General features: G+C 49.4%; 1 protein-coding gene across 3 annotated transcripts in view; it reads right to left on the minus strand.

Annotated features, from left to right (window-relative positions):
• The window catches only part of STAG3 (stromal antigen 3), an 80,939-nt gene that overhangs the window by 39,707 nt on the left and 21,058 nt on the right, over positions 1-20,174 (minus strand). For all 3 annotated transcript variants that reach the window (XM_053243814.1, XM_053243813.1, XM_053243812.1), the window contains exons 11-16: positions 15,330-15,409; positions 15,105-15,212; positions 11,020-11,119; positions 5,431-5,542; positions 5,000-5,103; positions 4,780-4,872 (exon numbers count right to left, since the gene is read on the minus strand). In XM_053243814.1, the coding sequence (XP_053099789.1) occupies positions 4,780-4,872; positions 5,000-5,103; positions 5,431-5,542; positions 11,020-11,119; positions 15,105-15,212; positions 15,330-15,409 (597 nt within the window). The remainder of the gene's footprint in view (positions 1-4,779; positions 4,873-4,999; positions 5,104-5,430; positions 5,543-11,019; positions 11,120-15,104; positions 15,213-15,329; positions 15,410-20,174) is intronic.

The raw sequence follows: 20,174 nt of genomic DNA on the forward strand, positions 1-20,174 counted from the left end.
AACTCATCATCTTCCTCTTCTTCTGCATCAGTCGTTGGGGCATAGACTTGAAGAACTGTCATGTTAAAGGGTTGTCCACAAAATCCAACTGATATTAGACTGCATTTTACCCATTGTCACTGACTGCATTGTACCCAAGTACTGTCATTGCTCTATCCTTCCTGACTATGAAAGCAACACCATTCCTTCTTTGTTTTTCCTGTCCTGAGTAGTAAACAATATGGTTTTCTGACTGAAAGTGTCCCATTCCAGTCCATTTTAATTCACTCATGCCCAAGATGTCAATCTGTAGTTGATTCATTTCATCTTTCACTGTCGAGCTTTCCCATATTCCTGCTTCTTACATTCCATGTTCCCATTGTAATTCTGTCTTTGCAGCTTTGGATTTTCTTTTCCCACATGGCAACATCAGCTGCTAGATGTCCAAAAGGCTTTAGTCTAACCGCGTCATAAACACCATCAGTATTCTGAGAGATCGGTACTGAGCTCTTCCTCAGTAGCATGTTGAGTACCATCCAACCTGAGGGGCCCATCATCCGGCACTACATCGACAATCATTCCTTTTTGTCCACATAGGGGGCATGAAATGGTATCCCCAATTGTTCATATACAATCTGTGGTGTTGTCCATGACAAGTTGCACTATTTGCCCTGTAACATCGGCCTGAAGGTCTTCAAACCCAGGAAACACCCCAACAGCTCTAGCACATTTATGTGGAGTTGTTTCTGAGTGCCAGTCCAAGACCCATTCACTTTGTAAGTTAGGCAATGGGCTCCCTAGACTTCATTGGAAGCATCCGAAGTTACAACCACCTGCGGAAAATGTGGTTGGAAGTTCATGTTTCTCCGAAAGGACCACCATAGGAGAAAGTTTCAAACATCTTGTGCTATCCACATAAGTTGCTTTGGGGAGCCATAAATGAGACTGAAATTTCTAAAAAATCAAAATTGTAGAGGGCGCATGCATAGTTTCACATGGGCAATTGCACTGGTACAAGAGGCCATGAGGCCCAGTAAAATTTGTACCTGTTGTGCAGTCCTTGTAGGGGTTGCAAGGGCCAAGTTTACATAATGCAGCAGCTTGAGCATCCGTTCCTCTAGAAGGAAAACCTTCTGTTTGGTCACCTTTTGTAGTTCACCTAGATGCCCAAGTCTTCAAGGGTGAGCAGAAGGGTCTTTAAATCCTGCTCCAGTTTGTCCTTGGACTGGGCTGTCAAAAGCCAGTTGTCCAATTATGAGTATACCTCCAGACCAAGGCGACAAAGATGAGCAATCACCACAGCCATCATTTTGGTGAACACTCTCGAGGTGGTGGAGAGTCCAAAGAGTAGGATTTTGTATTGGTAGACTCGAGGGCCTACTGTAAAATGAAAGTACTTCCTGAGTTTTGGATGGTTTCTGACATGGAAGTAAGCATCCTTTAAATCAATGGTGACAAACCATCGGTTTCCCACGAGGAGCTGAATCATGGATGCAATGGCAATCATGTGGAATTTGGTTGTCTTTACAAATTCGTTGAGTGCTTGAAGGTCCAAGATAGGGTGAATTCCTCTGTCCTTCAGCGCTTAGAAATATCTGGAATAGAACCTGCCCCCCTGGAGGTTTGGTGGGACGGGTTCTATTGCATCTCTACACCACTTCCGACTGAAGAGCGGGGGTAGGAGTGGTGGATCGTATACCCATGAACCAGGGGAGGGTATGAAATTGTATGGCATAGCCCAATTGGACTATGGAAAGTTTGCAATTTTGCAGTTTGCAAAAAGCACAGTCGCCCCCTTCTTAGTGGTGCCATTGGGATGTAGTAGAGTGCATAGGAGTATATGAGTGTGCACTCCAGGGATTCTCAGTTTTCCACTTCATTAAATTATGTCTCATCTTCCATCAGATGGCTATGTGTGATGGGAGAAAAAGACAGGGTCCTCAGGACTTCAACAACATAATCAGTATCATTGAGGTTGATGACACTGGAATGTGATGGAGAAAATGGATAAACACCCTGAGACACGGTCACATTGAAGGCAGAGCCAAGATATTACATGGAGGGACTTTGTCATTACCAACAGCAAGCATCTGGTCATTAGGGAATCAAAGGTCAGCATCCCCTCATGTTGTGGTTCTTTTATAGGTATGCTTTTCAGCTTCGGTATAGCAAATTCTGGTATCAAGGACAGCAACATGTTTCCCAACTTCAGCTTGCTCGATATCAGTACTTCCTTTGGTTGCGAAGGTGCTGATGCAGGTTTCAGAGCTTGGATTTCGAAGATTTCCCCAGTGCCAAAAGTTTCAACGTCGAGGGCTTCAATGTCGAGTCCAACTTTGTTTTCTTGGGGTGGCTGATGTTGAAGTGGTAGATAAGGAATCGGCATGTCTTTTCAGTCGGGGAAGAGGGCTTTCAGCACTTTCTCCTTTGGCGCCAGCATCAGAGTTGAAGGACGACTGGATCTGGGACTCCGGGTATCCCCATTAGGGGTAGGCACTGACTTCGTTGTATCCTCGGAGGACTTTGCAGATGGAACTGGTGCCTTTGATGTTGAAGGAGCAGTCAGTTGACATTGGTGCAGCTGACGAGCTCGACACCGAGAGTTGAGGTTTTAGTGCCAAATTATAAATGGCATCTCTGAGCCTCAAAAGCCTAATTATATGAGTTTGTTTAGAAAACTCGACAGATCTTACAATTCTCCATGTTATGTTCTTCTCCTAACCAGAGAAGACACAAGAAGCGCCAATCTGAAGAGGGGAATGCGGTGTTACATTTCCCGCACCTCTTAAACATATTTTTCTTTCTGTCTGTCATGAAAATTCTCAACAAAGCTGGCAATGATAACCTCTATAATCTCTCACAAGAAAAATATTCAGAAAAACTTTCTCCCACTTATACAAATAGATGAGGCGGCAAACCCCAGCCAAAGCAGAAGAACCTGCCGAGGCGTCAGAAAGGACTACTAGTCGGCGGTCAGTAAGGAGCTGAGAGCACTGCTCCGCCCACCCTCTGACGGACGCATATGCGCCGTGGGTGGAGTTGGGAACACCACACGAAGCTTTGGAATCTTCCTGAATGGGCTCCTGCACAGGCACGTATCCCAGTAGTGTGAATACACTGGGATCACATCAAGGATCTAAGAGTTGCTAAAGCTGTTCATCAAGGACTCTAAGTCAGTGAGAGTCGGGTTAGTGGCTTTATTTTTGTTGGAAATTCTCTGTGGTGAGAGAATCCCTTTCTCATTATAGCAGAGTGCACAGAGGCACAACACAGCGGAATCTACTTAGGCATGCGTGTATGCTGAGAGTAAAGTAACTTGGACCCAATTCATAGTTTCAAATCAATATATAAGGCATTTATTAAGGAACTCCATTCTAGATAGGAAAGTGAGGAGTTAGGATCTCTAATCTATCTATCTAGCTGGATGCAGATGGATTCTGCATCTTCTCTGCACACATAGTGCAGGGAGAGAGGCTTGCCATGTTGCAAGGTAGAAGGGCAGGTATGGAAGAGAGAAGAGGAAGGAAGTTAGTCCCTGAGATTAGCAATCTACATATCCAAAGGGATAGTGTCAGAGCAGTAGAGAAGGGATGACCAATGTCTTGACCCTCTAGCCCTCTGACTCACTAGTCTGTCCTCCACTGTCTGAGACAAAAGACAGCGCAAAGTCCTTAACTTCCAACAATTTTTGCCCACATTTGGTAGTTCCCTATGCTCTTTGGTTTATGGTTTTGCTTTATATATACTAAACTTGTGAAGCAACTTTTGAGTGAACAAATTACAAAGTAAAATTGCTCGTTTATAGAAAAATTGCAGCTTTTGTTTCTCCACCCCATGCTTATAGGCCTTACCACTCTACCAAAGTTTGTTTTTGCAACAGAAGTTTGAAAGGCTGTTGTGGTAGACTCAGCCTAAAGCACAAAAATCTACTCCTAGGTGGCCCCACCCCCACTTGTGTCCTGGAAGTGAGGGAGGGGGTGTCTGTTCACATGAACTCATCACAGCATGGTCTCCAAAGTGCTGAGCTCTGGAAGTGGTGGGCTTCCAAAAGATGCCAGTGCCAAGAGGTCCCAGAGCACCCTCATGACGATGACAGTTGGGAACAGCCAGAGCAGAAGGCAGCAAAATGGCACCTTTGGCTCACTCAGGTCACTCTACCCAAGGAAGCAGCTTCTGGAGCACCAAAGCCCTGGCACAACCACTGATTCTAGCCCATAAGTTCAGGCACATCTCTGCAGCCCATGGAGGGAGGGAGGAAGAGGCAGCAGTACAGTGTCTCTGAACTCTCTGAGCAGCCTAGGAGAGCGACTCTGATCAACTGAGAAATGCTGAGCTAACACAGTCTGAAGGCTCCAGCATTTAAGCCTCCCTTCTTCTTGCTCTTAGACCGTTTCTTGAAGAAGAAGCCATTCTGCCCTGCCCAACCAGAGGGCAGTGGAGAAAAAGGAATAAAGAGGGAGAAAAGACTAAGGATCTTTTAAAAAGAAAAGGCGGGGGACAGACAGGAAACACAAGAAATGAGGAGTAAAGTCAAGGAAGCTACAAGGGCTCCGAGAACAAAGGAAGTGGCAGGAGACTGGCTCAAGAGCAGCAGGACATCTCCTCTTGCATCTCCTCTTGCAAGGCGCCTGCAAGGCCGGCCTCATTGACATGGTCCTGCCTCTAGAACAAACAGGTGGCACTAACCCACGATGGATGTCTTCCACCATCAACGCAAGCAGGATCATGGGCCTACTAAAGCAGGAAACCTCCAGGTGTCCCCCTACTTTACAGAAGGCACCCACCCCAAACACAGCTCACCTTAGCCAGCAGCTGGGGCAGTAGTGGGATGAGGTGCTGGGTGAGTCTCAGGCGGTCCTCAGCTTGAGTCTTGCGCTCCCGAGCAGAAGACACCTGGCAGAGCAGAAAGAGAGGAGAGGAGCAACACAGGAGCAATGCCTAGTGGGTAGGCGGGGGTGGGGAGAGAGAAAAGATGGGCCAAGCTGGGAAGAGGCCAGGCAGCCCTGTCCACCCTGGTTACCTTCTTCCCAGAGAACCGGCCAACAGGCGGCTGCCCCTCTGTGGCCTGCCGAATGCTGGCCAGCAGGATCATGATGAGGGCACTTTCCTGTCGATCATCCAAGCCTGGAGAAGGAAAAGAGCTCAGGCCCAGCCTCTTGCCCACTACACCCGAATGCTTCCATGGCTTGATTGCTGGTCTCCACTCCACAGCCATAGTTCTAGCCACCACTTCAGGCCTCTCCCCAGAGGTAGGAGAAGCTGCTGGGAGACGCCTTGTGGCCTTCCAGCACAGCCCACCCTGCAGAACTACCACAAATCCCAGGCCTATGTGACCTTTTAAGGCATCCTGTTCTGAAAGCACAAACCCCTAGCCTCAAATCTCCAGGCAACCACACCCTCATTGGTGCCCACTGTGCTGCACTAGGACCTCCCCCCCTGCCTGGCACTCACCCGCCACAGGGGGCTCCTCCAGCAGTAGCCCAGTCAGCACCGGCCAGTCCTTCAGTAAGGCAGCTGCACAGCCCCACAGACTATCCACCAAATAGGCTGCATGGTCATGGAACTACAGGGGGAGAGCAGAGGAATGACATCCAGCTGGGCAGCCCCCCAGCCCACCGCCTGGCACCCCATCAGGCAGAACTACAGGTTACTCACCTGTAACGTTGGTTCTTCTAGTTGTCAACTGTACTTCTACACATATGGGCTACGCGCCTGTGCAGAGACCACGTCGGAATCTAACAAGCGCGATTTCTCCCAGCCGCTATATGCGGCTGCACCACTCCTCATCCCCTCAGTCACAGAGTCAAGCTTCAGCGACACTTGCAGGGAGGGCGTGTAGAAGTACAGACTAGAAGAACAGGTGAGTAACCTGTAGTTCTTCGACGTGGTCTCTGTCTTCTACACATATGGGTGCATAACAAGCAAACACCCCAGGAGGAGGGGGAAAACCAGAGGCAACAGGTAAACAACCAGGAAGAATTTATTTCAGGACAAGCAGCTCAACTGAAAATTGATTGCAGGATACTCCTGCCAAATACAGCATCATTACGAGCTCTAACATCGATAGCATAATGCTGAATAAACAAATGGGGTGAAGCCCAAGTAGCTGCCTGACAGAGAGCATCCAATGGGACCATCCGATCAGTGGCCACAGAGGCAGCCACAGACCTAACAGAGTGAGCCTTCACAGGGGCAGGGCAACTGCTTACGGGCCAGTTGATAACACAGTTCAATAGTGGAGACTATCCACCGAGACATGGATTGGGCCAAGACCTGAAGCCCTTCCCGCGGCCCATCATACAAAACAAACAAAGAGGGGGGACTTCCTCCACTCAGATCTCTGCACGTAAAAAGACATCCTAACGATGCAACAGCCTCTCCGCATCCTTTGAAGGATTTGGAAAGAACACGGACAAAGTGAGTGGGGATGAGCGGTGAAACATGGACACCACCTTAGGCAGGACCTTGACATCCATCCTGAGTACTACCTTGTCGTTATGGAACTGTAGTTACAGTTGGTCAGCCCACAGGGCCCACAACTCACTAACCCTCCTGGTGGAGGTAACAGCCACCAAAAAAAAGCAACCTTTCAAGTCAGGAGACGAAGGTCAACAGAAGCCAAAGGCTCAAAGGGCTGCCTTAACAGACCAGCCAGAACCACGGACAGATCCCAGGCAGGTGACATGACCGGATCGTCTGGAAACAAGTGTTGAGGACCTTTCAGGAAACTTTTAACCACCAGATCTTTGAACCACGAAATCCGGTCAGAGGGAGAACAGGCCACAATGGCAGTCAAATATACCTTAAGGGAGGCAAGTTTCAACCCAGATTCCTTAAGGGACAACAGATAATTACAGATGTCCTGTACTGACGGATTACAGGCATCAAAACCATGCAGGGTGGCAAAGAACACAAAGTGAGTCCACTTGTGACTATAAGACTTCCATGTAGACGGCTTCCTAGCAGCCACCAACACCTCTCGCAGTCTCAAGGGGAAGTCGGGAGGACCTGCCACGCAGTCAAGTGGAGGGACCGAACATCCAGGTGTAGCACCCACCCATGTTCCTGAGACAACAGGTCCGGCAGGACAGGTAGACGTCTCGAGTCCACCACTAGGTTCATCAGGGCCAGAAGCCAAGGCCTTCTGGGCCACAATGGGGTGATCAGGATCGCCTTGGCTTGATCCACCTGGACTCTGGGAAGAAGAGGGAACGGAGGAAACACATAGAAGAGAGGTCCTGCCCAGGAATGGATAAAGGCCAGGAGGAAGACCTTTTCCAAGGCTGTGTCAAATGAATTGAATCCGCCGAGTAGGTTCCATCTGAGACTTTTTGAAGTTTATCTGGAACCCCAACTCCTAGAGGGTACCAATCACAATCTTGAGGGCCTCCAAGGCTGCCTGTTTGGTACTCGCCATGACCAGCCAATCGTTGAGGTACGGCAGTACTTGCAGGCTGTTTTCCTGTAGGAACGCCACCACCAGGGCCTGGCACTTTGTGAAAACGCAAGAAGCAGTCGTGAGGCCAAATGGCAATGTCTTGAATTGATAGGAGATCCCTCCTATCTGGAACTGCAAGAAGCAACGATATTGAGATCTTATGGACACATGATAGTATGTATCTTAAGTCCAGTGAGACCATCCACATGTCCCCTGTCCAGGATGGTCATGATGGTAGGCACCAACAGCATCCGGAATATTTTGTAGACCAGATGCCTATTCAGAGCTCTGAGGTCTAAGATAAGGCGCTGACCACCGTCCGGCTTTGGCACCAGGAAATACCTGGAGTAGAACCTGGGACTGTCCGGATTCGACACGATCTCGATTGCATCCTTCTCTAGGAGAGCGGTGACCTTCTGGTCCAACTCTGGGGTACGAGGAGTCACCACTGTCCTGGATACCGGTTGTGGACTGTAGAACTCCAGGGTGTAACCCAAACATACTACTGTAAGGACCCACTGGTCCATAGTCACCTTGCCCCAACTCGTCACAAACGGATGCAGGGAGATCACAAGGTGCCCCAAGTCATTGTTTCTTTGGCGGGATGCTAGGGCGAGGTTTCTGGAAGACCAACTTATTGTGTTGTCCCCCCAACTTGTATCTGAGGGGGAACTTGTTGCTCCGAAAGGACCGTTCGGAAAGCGACTGGTGGCAAGCCAGTGCTCTCTGCATATGATAAGGCAACCATTTGGAAGTTCTCTGTAGCTTGGGCGACAGAAAGTAGAGGACATGCATCGTGCAGTGTTCCACAACTTTTGTATTTTTTGAAGCGTGTCATTGGTTTGTTTCAAAAACAGGCTAGAGCCTTCAAAGTTCTCCACCCTGATGCGAGCCTCATAGTGAATGCCAGATGACATAAGCCAATTGTGGCATCGAAGTGCCATGGACGTGGCCATCACTTTAGCAGCACACTCCACTGAGTGATGGGCAGAATACAGTTCCTGCATGGAGACTTGCATTGCCTCCCTCAGAAAGGACTTCGCAGGATCCCGCTTATCCGGAGGAAGGAAATCCAGGAAAGGACCCACTTTCTCCCACAAGAAGTGGTTATATCTGGCATCAAATGCTTGATAGTTTGCCACACGTGAGTGCAAGGCTGCAGCAGAATAAAGTCTTCTCCCAAAGGAGTCTAATTTCTTGCCTTCTTTCTTTCAGCACCGCCCATTGAGATCATCTGGAAAGGGTCGCCTCCCCATCTCTTACAACTTTAAAAGGGCAGTCAAGATGCATTTGTTCACCCAGGTTTTTAATTAGATATGTTTTAATTGTGTCTTAATTGTGCTCTAATATTTTTAACTTTTTAAATTTTAATTGTTGAAATATGTTAATCTTTTTTATTGGCTGTTTTTACTGTTTTATAAACCGCCCAGAGAACTTGCATTTTGGGCAGTATACAAATATGCTAAATAAATACATAAATAAATAAAATAATTCTTTATCACCTGGGGTTGACCGGCTATGACCCCTGGACCTCTGTAAAGAGGCCTCTACAACAATAGAGTTCGGGGTAGGGTGACTTTTCAAAAAGGCTGTAAGCCTCCTGGAACTGAACCCTGTAGAAGTTCTCCAGGCTCCTATTTGGCTGAGAGAGTGTATTAGGCTTCTTCCAGTGGGCTTTCACCACTTTCAACAAGGCCGGGTTGAACAGCAAGGCAGCAGACACCTTGGCCTCCAAGTCAATCAGGCTGAACAGGGGGTCCAGCTCCCCTTCTTGAAGGGTACAGAGATTCACCCCCAGAGCTGACGCCATACGGGTCACATAGGCGGTATACATTTTTAGGTCCTCCGATGGGGAAACTGGCTTTGAATCCGAGTGGAGATCAAGCAGGGATGAACTCGATGAGACAACCTCTGAGTCCTGCAAACTATCTTCGCTGTCTGACGTAGAGTGCAACGAGACCAACAGGTCCTGGGGTACAGGGATCAAACCTGATGGGGAACCGGGCATATCAGCTGGGTGGGCCAGAGCAGGGACCAAAGGTTCCGGGGGTGACCGCCGAACTGGAACTGTCTCTTGGTGCGGCTTCAATACCGACATGAACTCCACAGCACAATCCTCCCAGTCTCGAGGCTAACGACACGAAGAGCGGGGATGCGGTCACCCCTCTGCATGCGTGGGGGGCATCCAGACAGTCCTCGGTACCGAAGGCTGCCGATACTCAAGGTCTTCCAGGTGGCGAGACCCATAATGGGATTGAGCATAGTCTGAGCAGTCTGAGCTGCTGTACACCCGGTAGCGATCATAGGAACCAGGGTCCCGATGCCAGGAGCTGTAGACACACTCCACTTCCAAAAGGGGTGAACAATACTCCATGGTATATCAATCCTGGTGATCCCAGGACAGATCCTGCTGATATGCCGAGGAGTGCATTTCTTGGTATCGAGGCGGAGGTGACCTACGTCTAGGTATCCACGAAGCATTGGCATCATACTCGGGTGGAGCGTAGGCTTCTTCCTCAGCCGAAACACAGTCGGGTTCCCCCACCGCAACCGAGTCCAAAGCCCCCGAAGCCACAGGCGAAGCAGGATGCGTCGATACCAAGGGTTTTTGCACTGGACAGAGCGACGCTGTCTTGGTCTTCTTCGAGGTCAGAGTTGACGATCCCTTGGCATCCGTTGATCCCTTCTGCTTTGGGGCCTGGGTTCGATCTTGATCCGTTGGGGAGTGCTTCTGAGTCTTAGACTTCTTCTTCTTTGTCTTCACCCCCAACGAATTCAGGAAGACCACAGGAACTGCCTGAAGCTGGTAAGAGGGGAACTCCTTCGACCACGCTTTATCACTTGACGCTGCTGAACGCCGCACATCCGAGGGCGACAATCCCGTTACCGGGACCTGGTCCTCCACACTATCAACAGCCGATTGGTCCGCCGACATCAAAGCAGCCATTTTCAGAGACTGTTTAATTTTTTAAGGCTTCCGGAGAACGGAGAGCTAAATCCCACAGGGAAGCATACAAACGAGAAGCCCTATTCCTGCAAGCCTGCTAAGTAAATTTCTGGCTATGCGGGCAGGTCTCAACTATGTGGGACTCCCTCAAACACAAGAGGCACTCCGTGTGTGTATCGGAGGAGAGAAGCTTCGATCCGCAGCAGATAGACTTTTTAAAGTTCTTCGTACCCGGCATACACACCGAGGGCCAGCAGGCCACCATGCTCCTTCCCAGCTGGGACCGGAGCTCAAAGGAAAGACTGTCAAAAGAAAAACACAAAGATGAAGAAAACACAACTGCGCGAAGAATAAACAAAGGAAAAACTAGAGAAATGCAGAAGAAACAGGAGAAAAACAACCAGGACTACCATAGCCAATGAGTTGCTGAGCTGAAAGACACCACGATGTTCGCTGAAGCGCGTACAAAGAAAAACTGAGGGGATGAGGAGTGGTGCAGCCACATATAGCAGCTGGGGGCAGGGTTTCCATCCAAAGCAGGAGAAATTGAGTTTGTTAGATTCCGACGTGGTCTCTGCGCAGGCGCAGAGCCCATATGTGTAGAAGACAGAGACCACGCCGAAGAACCGGTCTGTTCCGCTCGCCTCCACCTCACCTCACTTTCGATGAAGAAGACTAGCAGCAACTGAAGACAGACTCTGGTACACTCACGGTGCTGTCCCTCTCCCTTGACACTCACTTCTGGTGCTAGCAACCTAGTAGGCAAAGCCAGTCAATAGGCAAGAGTGAGAGGCAGCAGGGCTCTATGGGGTCCCCAGACTCTCACTTCTGCCCTCTAACGCTGGTGAGCAAGTGCAAGCTCTAAACAAGTGTCTGGGAATGTTTTTGTAACAGAGGAGAGCAAAGTGGGGCGTACTTGGGGAAATCTGATGACTGGCCCAATGAATGCAACCTGTCCAAGACAGGGCTATAAATCCCTCTGAAAGAGCCGGTTTGCTTCTTGGGAGCACTCCTAAATCCACCCCCACTCTGGATGCCCAGCAACACCTTTTACCAACTGTACCAAGTACTCCAGTTGCACCCTTTCCAGAAGAAATCAGATCTGGCCAAAGCAACTCACCATCTAGTAATTTAGTTAGAACTGGGAAAGGTGCAGAAAAGGGCAACCAAGATGATCAGGGGCCTAGAGCACCTTCCTTATGAGACAAGGCTACAACACTTTGGGGCTATTTAGTTTAGAAAAAAGACGACTGCGGGGAGACATGATAGAGGTCTATAAAATCATGCATGATGTGGAGAAAGAGAAATTCTTCTTCATCTCACATAAGACTAAAACCAGGGGTCATCCCATGAAATTAATTGCCGGGAAATTTAGAACCAACGCATAACCAACGTGTGGAATTCTCTGCCACAGGATGTGGTGACAGTCAGCAACATGGAAGGCTTTAAGAGGGGTTTGGATGACTTCATGGAGAAGAGATCTATCAACGGCTACTAGTCAGAGGGCTATAGGCCACCTCCAGCCTCAAAGGCAGGATGCTTCTGAGTACCAGTTGCAGGGGAGCAACAGCAGGAGAGCAGGCATGCCCTCAACTCCTGCCTGTAGGCTAGCGGTGTGCACGAACCAGTTTGAAGGCCATTCAAAAGGCCTCCGAACTGGTTCGCACAGGCGCCAGCTCAACGCCAAGGGGGAAGATCTTCCTTTAAGGGCGGGGGGGGGTGCACTTATCCGTACCACCGCTTTTCCCCTACCAACACTCCATTTTTAGGAAACCTCTTGGGGCGGCAGCATACCTCCCTGCCGCCCCTTCCCCCATTCCTGGCCAGAAGCAGTGACTGCGTGTGCGCCCGCTGCACACGTCACGTCCATGCGACGCAGGTGCAGTCGCTGCTTCTGGCCAGGAACAGGGGAAGGGGCAGCAGGGAGGCACGATGCTGCCCCAAAAAGTTTCCTTAAAATGGAGCTCTGGCGGGGGGAAAGTGGCGGGAGGGGTATGTGCACCCTCCCCCGCCCTTAAAGGAAGACACACACACCCCAGCGTCAAACCGCACCAAGGCGGTTCCATGCACACCACTACTGTAGGCTTCCAGTGGCATCTGAGTGGAAAGGAAGAAGATGGAGAGCAAACAAAGGGAAGGGGCTGTCTGGAATGCATGCTGGAGCTTCAGGGGGGCGCACAACCCTCAGACTCCCCAGCTCCCGCCGACTCCGTCATGGAGCCAGCAGTCATTGTGGGCAGCGGATCCGGCCACCCCAGCAGGGCTTCCCGATCATCTGTGGGGAGAGCGGGCCGCTAACCCGGACAAAGTGGGTCTCACTGATCGTGAGACCCGCCTCTCTGTCTTTTCCCACTGCAGCTGCTGCTGCCCTTCTCCGAGGGCTAAGTTGGGGGCAGGGGCTACCCACCCCACCATGCACTGCATACGCCTTTAAAAGCCTACTGCAGGGACCAGATCAGGAGCCCCTCCAACAAGCTTTCAGAAGGGGTACAGAACAAGGAACTTTGGTGCTGGAGAAGACTTTTGAGGAGACCATGGACAGCCAGGAAAACAAAGCAATGGATCATAGAATAAAATCAATCCAGAATATCCACTCGAGGCACAAATGACCAGGCTCAAACTACCATACTTCGGACACATTATTCGTAGACCCAGCTCCCTTGGGAAGTCCATAATGCTGGGGAAAGTTGAAGGAAAGAGAAGAAGAGGACTACCAGCAGCAAGGTGGATGGACTCAATAACAACAGCAACGAATGCACCACTGAGAGTGAAATCCATAACTGATTGTGAAGAGCTCCAAAAGGATCTCTCCAAACTGGGTGACAAAGTGGCAAATGCGCTTCAATGTTGGCAAGTGTCAAGTGATGCACATTGGGACGAAGAACCCCAACTTCAAGCACATGCTGATGGGATCTGAGCTGTCAGTGACTGACCAGGAGAGGGATCTTGGGGTTGTGGTGGACAGCTCGTTGAAAGTGTCGACTCAATGTGCGGCAGCTGTGAAAAAGGCCAATTCCATGCTAAGGATCATTAGGAAGGGGATTGAAAATAAAACGCCGAATATTATAGTGCCCTGATACAAAACTCTGGTGTGACCACACTTGGAGTACTGCGTACAATTCTGGCCACCACATCTAAAAAAGGACACTGTAGAACTGGAAACGGTGCAGAAAAGGGCAACCAAGATGATCAGGGGTCTAGAACACCTTTCTTATGAGGCAAGACTACAACACCTGGGGCTATTTAGTTTAGAAAGAAGACGAATGTGGGGAGACATGATAGAGGTCTATAAAATCATGCATGGGGTGGAGAAAGTGGATAGAGAGAAATTCTTCTCCTTCTCCCTCTCCCATAACACTAGAACCAGGGGTCATCCCATGAAACTGATTGCCAGGAAATCTAGGACCAGCAAACGGAAGTACTTTTTCACACAACGCATAATCAACTTGTGGAATTCTCTGCCACGAGATGTGGTAACAGCCAACAACCTGGATGGCTTTAAGAGGGGTTTGGATAATTTCATGGAGGAGAGGTCTATTGACAGCTACTAGTCGGAGGGCTGTAGGCCACCTCCAGCCTTGGGGGCAGGGTGCCTCTGGGTACCAGTTGCGGGGGAGTAACAGCAGGAGAGAGGGCATGCCCTCAACTCCTGTCTGTGGCTTCCAGCGGTATCTGGTGGGCCACTGTGCGAAATGGGATGCTGGACTAGATGGGCCTTGGGCCTGATCCAGCAGGGCTGTTCTTATGAGAGACCTTCAAGGCCAAGTTGAAGACTTGGAGATTCTCCTGGAGAGAATCTACCTATGTGGTCACTAAGAGTCAGCACCAACTTGACAGCACTTTATCAACCAATCAATCACAGGGCAATGAACGCAGGCTGCTAACAAACCTCCTCTCCCCAGTCGGAACCCCTTTTAAATGGCGGAGGGGAGATGAGATGTCAGGCGTGCAAATGCCTGGGACTGCCCCTCTCAAAGAGGCATGCCGGCCCCCTCACTGCTCACCTTCAAAAAGTGAGAAGAAGGTTGTTCAGGCAAGTTGCAGGAGCCCTCAAGTGGCCTCACTGGAATTGTTTTCATTTTGCTTTATGTATTCTATTGCCAACTGATATTAACATGCGGCTCTCACAGTTCTGAGGTCACAGCAGGGACCTCGCACAACTTTGCCGCCAATTCTGGCTTTCCAGGCATAACCCTAACTGGCTCTCCCTTTGGCCCAGCAGTGAGCAGCTTCTGGGCAAGTTCTCAGTGAGAGCTGACCGCTCCCACACTCCCCCAGGCTTCGGGTCTCTTTCCCAGCGGGGCCTCACACTACATTCAGACACGAAGTGGAAGCTGGGACCTCGCACAACTTCACCACCAGCCAACTCTGGCTTCCAAGCAGAACCCCTAACCCTTTCCCCCATTCACCAGAAGAGTAATTAAAAGGGCCAGGCTATTCTCAGGACGGAAGAAATGGCTGGCAGGGAGCATCAAGGCCCCTGCTGGTGGGGGGTCAGGTGCCGGGTCCTACTGGGAGCATGGACTGAAGCCTGTGGAGGGTCTAATGGGCAACCCTTGTTTGGAACTTGTGCCCTAACTTCTCACAGGGCACAGTTTACTGCCGCCTGGAAAGGCCCCTTGGACGCATTTAAGGGCAAAGAGGCAGGGCAGAAGCTGAACCAACTCCTCCTGGGGCAGGACAGAAGGCAAACCAAAGCAAGGCCGAGCTTGCTGCTCAGGGGCAGGGGGTACCACTCACTTCTTGTACAAGAAGTCACCAGCAGCAGCTGCTAGAGGATGGCTAGAAGCATACACCAGAGGTAAGACGATTTCGCAGTCCGCATCTGTCAGCACATCCTCCATGTTCCTGCAGAGAGACCAGGCTTCATTCAGTGTGTCAATGCCCAGGCAGGCAATGAGGGAAGGGGCCTGGAGTAGCCCTAACCTCAGCAGTACCTCATTATACCCTGGTGGTACTACTCACTGGAAGATGAGGGTGAGCAGCTTGACAGCTTCCACGGCCACCTGAGGCTCCTTGTCCAGCACCATGGACACCATCCGCTCCTGCAAGAACCAGGAAAGGTGCTTTGAGGTAGGGCAGCAGCAGTGGACGACAACGAGACCCTCATGTTGGATACTATCCTAAGCACACATTCCACCTCCTCCAACTTATGAAAAGCAGAACACTCCAGTGCCAAGAGTTCCAGTGGGATGGGTCTTCTCAATCTCTTTCCATTTTGGAGTCTTTGTTTTCTTTTTCTCCCATAGCTTTCCAGGGCTATAGGGCCTGGAGAAAGCTATCCTGCCCCACTTTGGGCCTGTTTGTTTAGGGGAAACATTTATTTATTTATTTATTCATACATACATACATACATTTATATCCCGCTCTTCCTCCAAGGAGCCCAGAGCGGTGTACTACATACTTGAGTTGGAAGACTACTCTATGAAGAGCAGACACATCTTGGGGAGGCAAGCAAGCTTTTCTAAGCATCTAGCCCCTCCCCCCTTCAAACCAACTAACAGGAGGGGGTAGATTTTCAGGGGCTGCCTTCTCTTTAAGGAATATGTCCTAGTCTCTGTGTGTGTGTTAGTAATCGCAAGGGTTAGAGCTTGCAAGGGTTAGCTAACTCCAGTGTTAGCTAACTCCGGTGTTTGTCCCTGCAAAGGTTAGAATTTGCAAGGGTTAGGTTACTCCAGTGTTTGTTGATTGTCGCTGCCTGGAGGGAGTGGAACCAGCTAGGGCTGGGGGAGGCCCCACATTCCTTTGACTCACATCCTGTGTCAGTTGGAAGACTACTCTCTACATAAGAGGTTTAGGGCCGAGAGCATAGCGAACATAGCGAATCTCCCCCCTCCTGTTAGTTGGTTTGAAGGGGGGAGGGGCTAGATGCTTAGCAAAGGTAACACCGATTTTCAAAAAGGGATCCAGGGGCGACCCGGGAAATTACAGGCCGGTTAGCCCAACGTCCGTTCCAGGGAAATGGATGGAAAACATCCTCAAGGATAAAATTGTAAAGCACCTAGAAGAACAGGCCCTGCTGGGAGTGAGCCAGCATGGCTTCCGCAAAGGGAAATCTTGCCTCACCAACCTTTTGGACTTCTTTGAGAGTGTCAACAAGTATGTGGATAAAGGTGATCCAGTTGACATAGTCTACCTGGACTTCCAAAAAGCTTTTGACAAAGTTCCTCGTAAAGACTCCTGAGGAAACTTAGCTGTCAAGGGATAAAGCGACAAGTACATGTGTGGATTGCTAACTGGTTGAAAGACAGGAAACAGAGGGTAGGTATAAATGGAGAGTTTTCACAATGGAGGGAAGTAAGAAGTCAGGTCCCCCAGGGATCTGTACTGGGACCGGTGCTTTTTAATTTATTCATAAATGATCTAGAAGCAGGGGTAAGCAGCAATGTGGCCAAATTTGCAGATGATACCAAACTCTTCCGGGTAGTGAAATCCAAAACGGATTGTGAGCAGCTCCAAAAGGATCTCTCCAAACTGGGGGAGTGGGCGACAAAATTGCAAATGCAGTTCAATGTTAGCAAGTGTAAAGTGATGCACATTGGGACGAAGAACCCCAACTTCAAGTATATGCTGATGGGATCTGAGCTGTCGGTGATTGACCAGGAGAGGGATCTTGGGGTTGTGGTGGACAGCTCTTTGAAAGTGTCGATTCAATGTGCGGCAGCTGTGAAAAAGGCCAATTCCATGCTAGGGATCATTCGGAAGGGGACTGAAAATAAAACGGCTAACATTATAATGCACTTATACAAAACTCTGGTGTGACCACACTTGGAGTACTGCGTACAATTCTGGTCACCACATCTTAAAAAGGACATTGTTGAACTGGAGAAGGTACAGAAGAGGGTAACCAAGGTACAGAAGAGGGCAACCAATATGATCAGGGGCCTAGAGCACCTTTCTTATGAGGCAAGGCTACAACAGCTGGGGCTTTTTAGTTTAGAAAAAAGTCGACTGCGGGGAGACATGATAGAGGTCTACAGGTGAAACTCGGAAAATTAGAATATCGTGCAAAAGTCCATTAATTTCAGTAATGCAAATTAAAAGGTGAAACTGATATATGAGACAGACGCATTACATGCAAAGTGAGATAAGTCAAGCCTTAATTTGTTATAATTGTGATGATCATGGCGTACAGCTCATGAAAACCCCAAATCCACAATCTCAGAAAATTAGAATATTACATGGAACCAATAAGACAAAGATTGAAGAATAGAACAATATCAAACCTCTGAAAAGTATAAGCATGCATATGTATTCAGTACTTGGTTTGGGCCCCTTTTGCAGCAATTACTGCCTCAATGCGGTGTGGCATGGATGCTATCAGCCTGTGGCACTGATGAGGTATTATGGAAGACCAGGTTGCTTCAATAGCGGCCTTCAGCTCTTCTGCATTGTTTGGTCTCATGTCTCTCATCCTTCTCTTGGCAATGCCCCATAGATTCTCTGTGGGGTTCAGGTCAGGCGAGTTTGCTGGCCAATCAAGCACAGTACACTGTATACTTTTCAGAGGTCCGATATTGTTCTATTCTTCAATCCTTGTCTTATTGATTCCATGTAATATTCTAATTTTCTGAGATTGGAGATTTGGGGTTTTCATGAGCTGTACGCCATGATCATCACAATTATAACAAATTAAGGCTTGACTTATCTCGCTTTGCATGTAATGCGTCTGTCTCATATATCAGTTTCACCTTTTAATTTGCATTACTGAAATTAATGGACTTTTGCACAATATTATAATTTTCCGAGTTTCACCTGTATAAAATCATGCATGGCGTGGAGAAAGTGGAGAGAGAGAGAATCTTTTCCCTCTCACACAACACTAGAACTAGGGGTCACTCCATGAAATTGATTGCCAGGAGGTCTAGGACCAACAAACGGAAGTACTTTTTCACACAACGCGTGATCCACTTGTGGAACTCTCTGCCACAGGATGTGGTGACGGCCAACAACCTGGATGGCTTTAAGAGGGGTTTGGATGACTTCATGGAGGAGAGGTCTATCAATGGCTACTAGTCAGAGGGCTGTGGGCCATCTCCAGCCTCAAGGGCAGGGTGCCTCTGAGTACCAGTTGCAGGGGAGTAATGGCAGGAGAGAGGGCACGCTCTCAACTCCTGCCTGTGGCTTCCAGCGGCATCTGGTGGGCCACTGTGCGAAACAGGATGCTGGACTAGATGGGCCTTGAGCCTGATCCAGCAGGGCTGTTCTTATGTGAACAGGAATAGCAAACAGGGCATAGGAGTTTTGCAGGAGTTTAGGCGGAAGTGTGCGGGGGAGCCTGGAACAAGCCCCAGTGATCACAAGGAGACTGGTGGAGAAGAGAACGTAAGTACAAATCCCTTCCTCATATTCTTGGGAAAGGCTGCTTGGACAGTAAACAGCTGACCATTACAGCTGAGACCTATCCTTCTAATAAGCGATCTCTAAATACTGTAAACAGACAACAAAACCAGTATGAAGATAGAAGGCCAGCAGGGGAGGGGGCACTTCCCAGTGTATTTCACAGAGTGTCACATGTATGATTATTTGCCCCATGGGCAGAAGTCATGGGTGTGTGCTCGGTGCAAGGAGCTCATGAACCTCATAGGGAACAAGTTCGTTCCCTTGAGACCAAGGTGGCGGATCTGGAGAAGCTCAGGGAGACAGAGAGGCATGTGGACGAGACCTTCAGGGACGTGATAGAGACATCCCACTAGAGGCTGATAGCTTCTCTGCTGTCAGGGAGAATGAAGGTCTTGGACAAGGAGGACATCAGTCTGAGGAAGAGGGAAATGCTCCTTTAGAAGGGACCCCTTCCACGGATGATGAGCTCAGATCCTCTCGCACAGGGATACTCCTCTGGGGGGTGGGGGCCTCCTTGTAGTGGGTAATTCGATCATTAGAGGGATAAAGAGATGGGTTTGTGACCCGCGTGTTGACCGCACGGTGACGTGCCTGCCTGGTGCGAAGGTTGCGGACATCACGCGGCGTCTAGACAGGCTCTTAGGCAGTGCTGGGGAGGACACAGCTGTCGTGGTGCACGTCAGCACCAACGATGTGGGGAAATGCAGTCGGGAGGTCCTGGAAGCCAAATTTAGGCGGATAGGTAGCATATTGAAGTCCAGGACCCCCAAGGTAGCATTCTCAGAAATGCTACCTGTTCCATGCGCAGATACAGTGAGACAGGCAGAGCTGAGGGGTTTCAATGCATGGACGAGACGTTGGTGCTGGGAGGAGGGGTTTAGATTTGTTAGGCACTGGGATACATTTTGGGGAAAGCAAGGCCTGTACAAAAGGGACGGGCTGCACTTGAACCAAGATGGAACCAGACTACTACTGGTGCTTAAAATCAAAAAGGTTGCAGAGCAGCTTTTAAAATGACGCCTGGGGAGCAGCCGATGGGAGCTGGGCAGTATCCCGTTCGGCAAAAGCCATCCCTTAAAGTGCGAGGGTGCAAAGGTTTCAGATAAAACAGAAGGGGACAGAGCAGAACCGCATAAAGAGCAGACAGGAGGTTGTGCCAGCTGGTCAAAGAGTCGAAAGATAGATAGCGTACATCAGGTGAGAGATTCAGCATATAAGTGCTTATATGCCAATGCCAGAACCCTCCGAGCCAAAATGGGTGAGCTAGAGTGCTTGTTGGCTAGCGCAGAAATAGATATAGTGGGTATAACAGAAACATGGTAGAACAGTGAGAACCAGTGGGACACTGTTATCCCTGGATATAAACTCTATAGAAAGGACAGGGAGGGGTGTCTTGGAGGTGGAGTAGCACTATATGTTAAAGAAGGCATAGAATCTAACAAGCTAGAAAACCTGGGTGGACTGGAG

Source organism: Hemicordylus capensis, chromosome 4 (genome assembly GCF_027244095.1).
Source record: "Hemicordylus capensis ecotype Gifberg chromosome 4, rHemCap1.1.pri, whole genome shotgun sequence".
NCBI lineage: Eukaryota > Metazoa > Chordata > Lepidosauria > Squamata > Cordylidae > Hemicordylus > Hemicordylus capensis.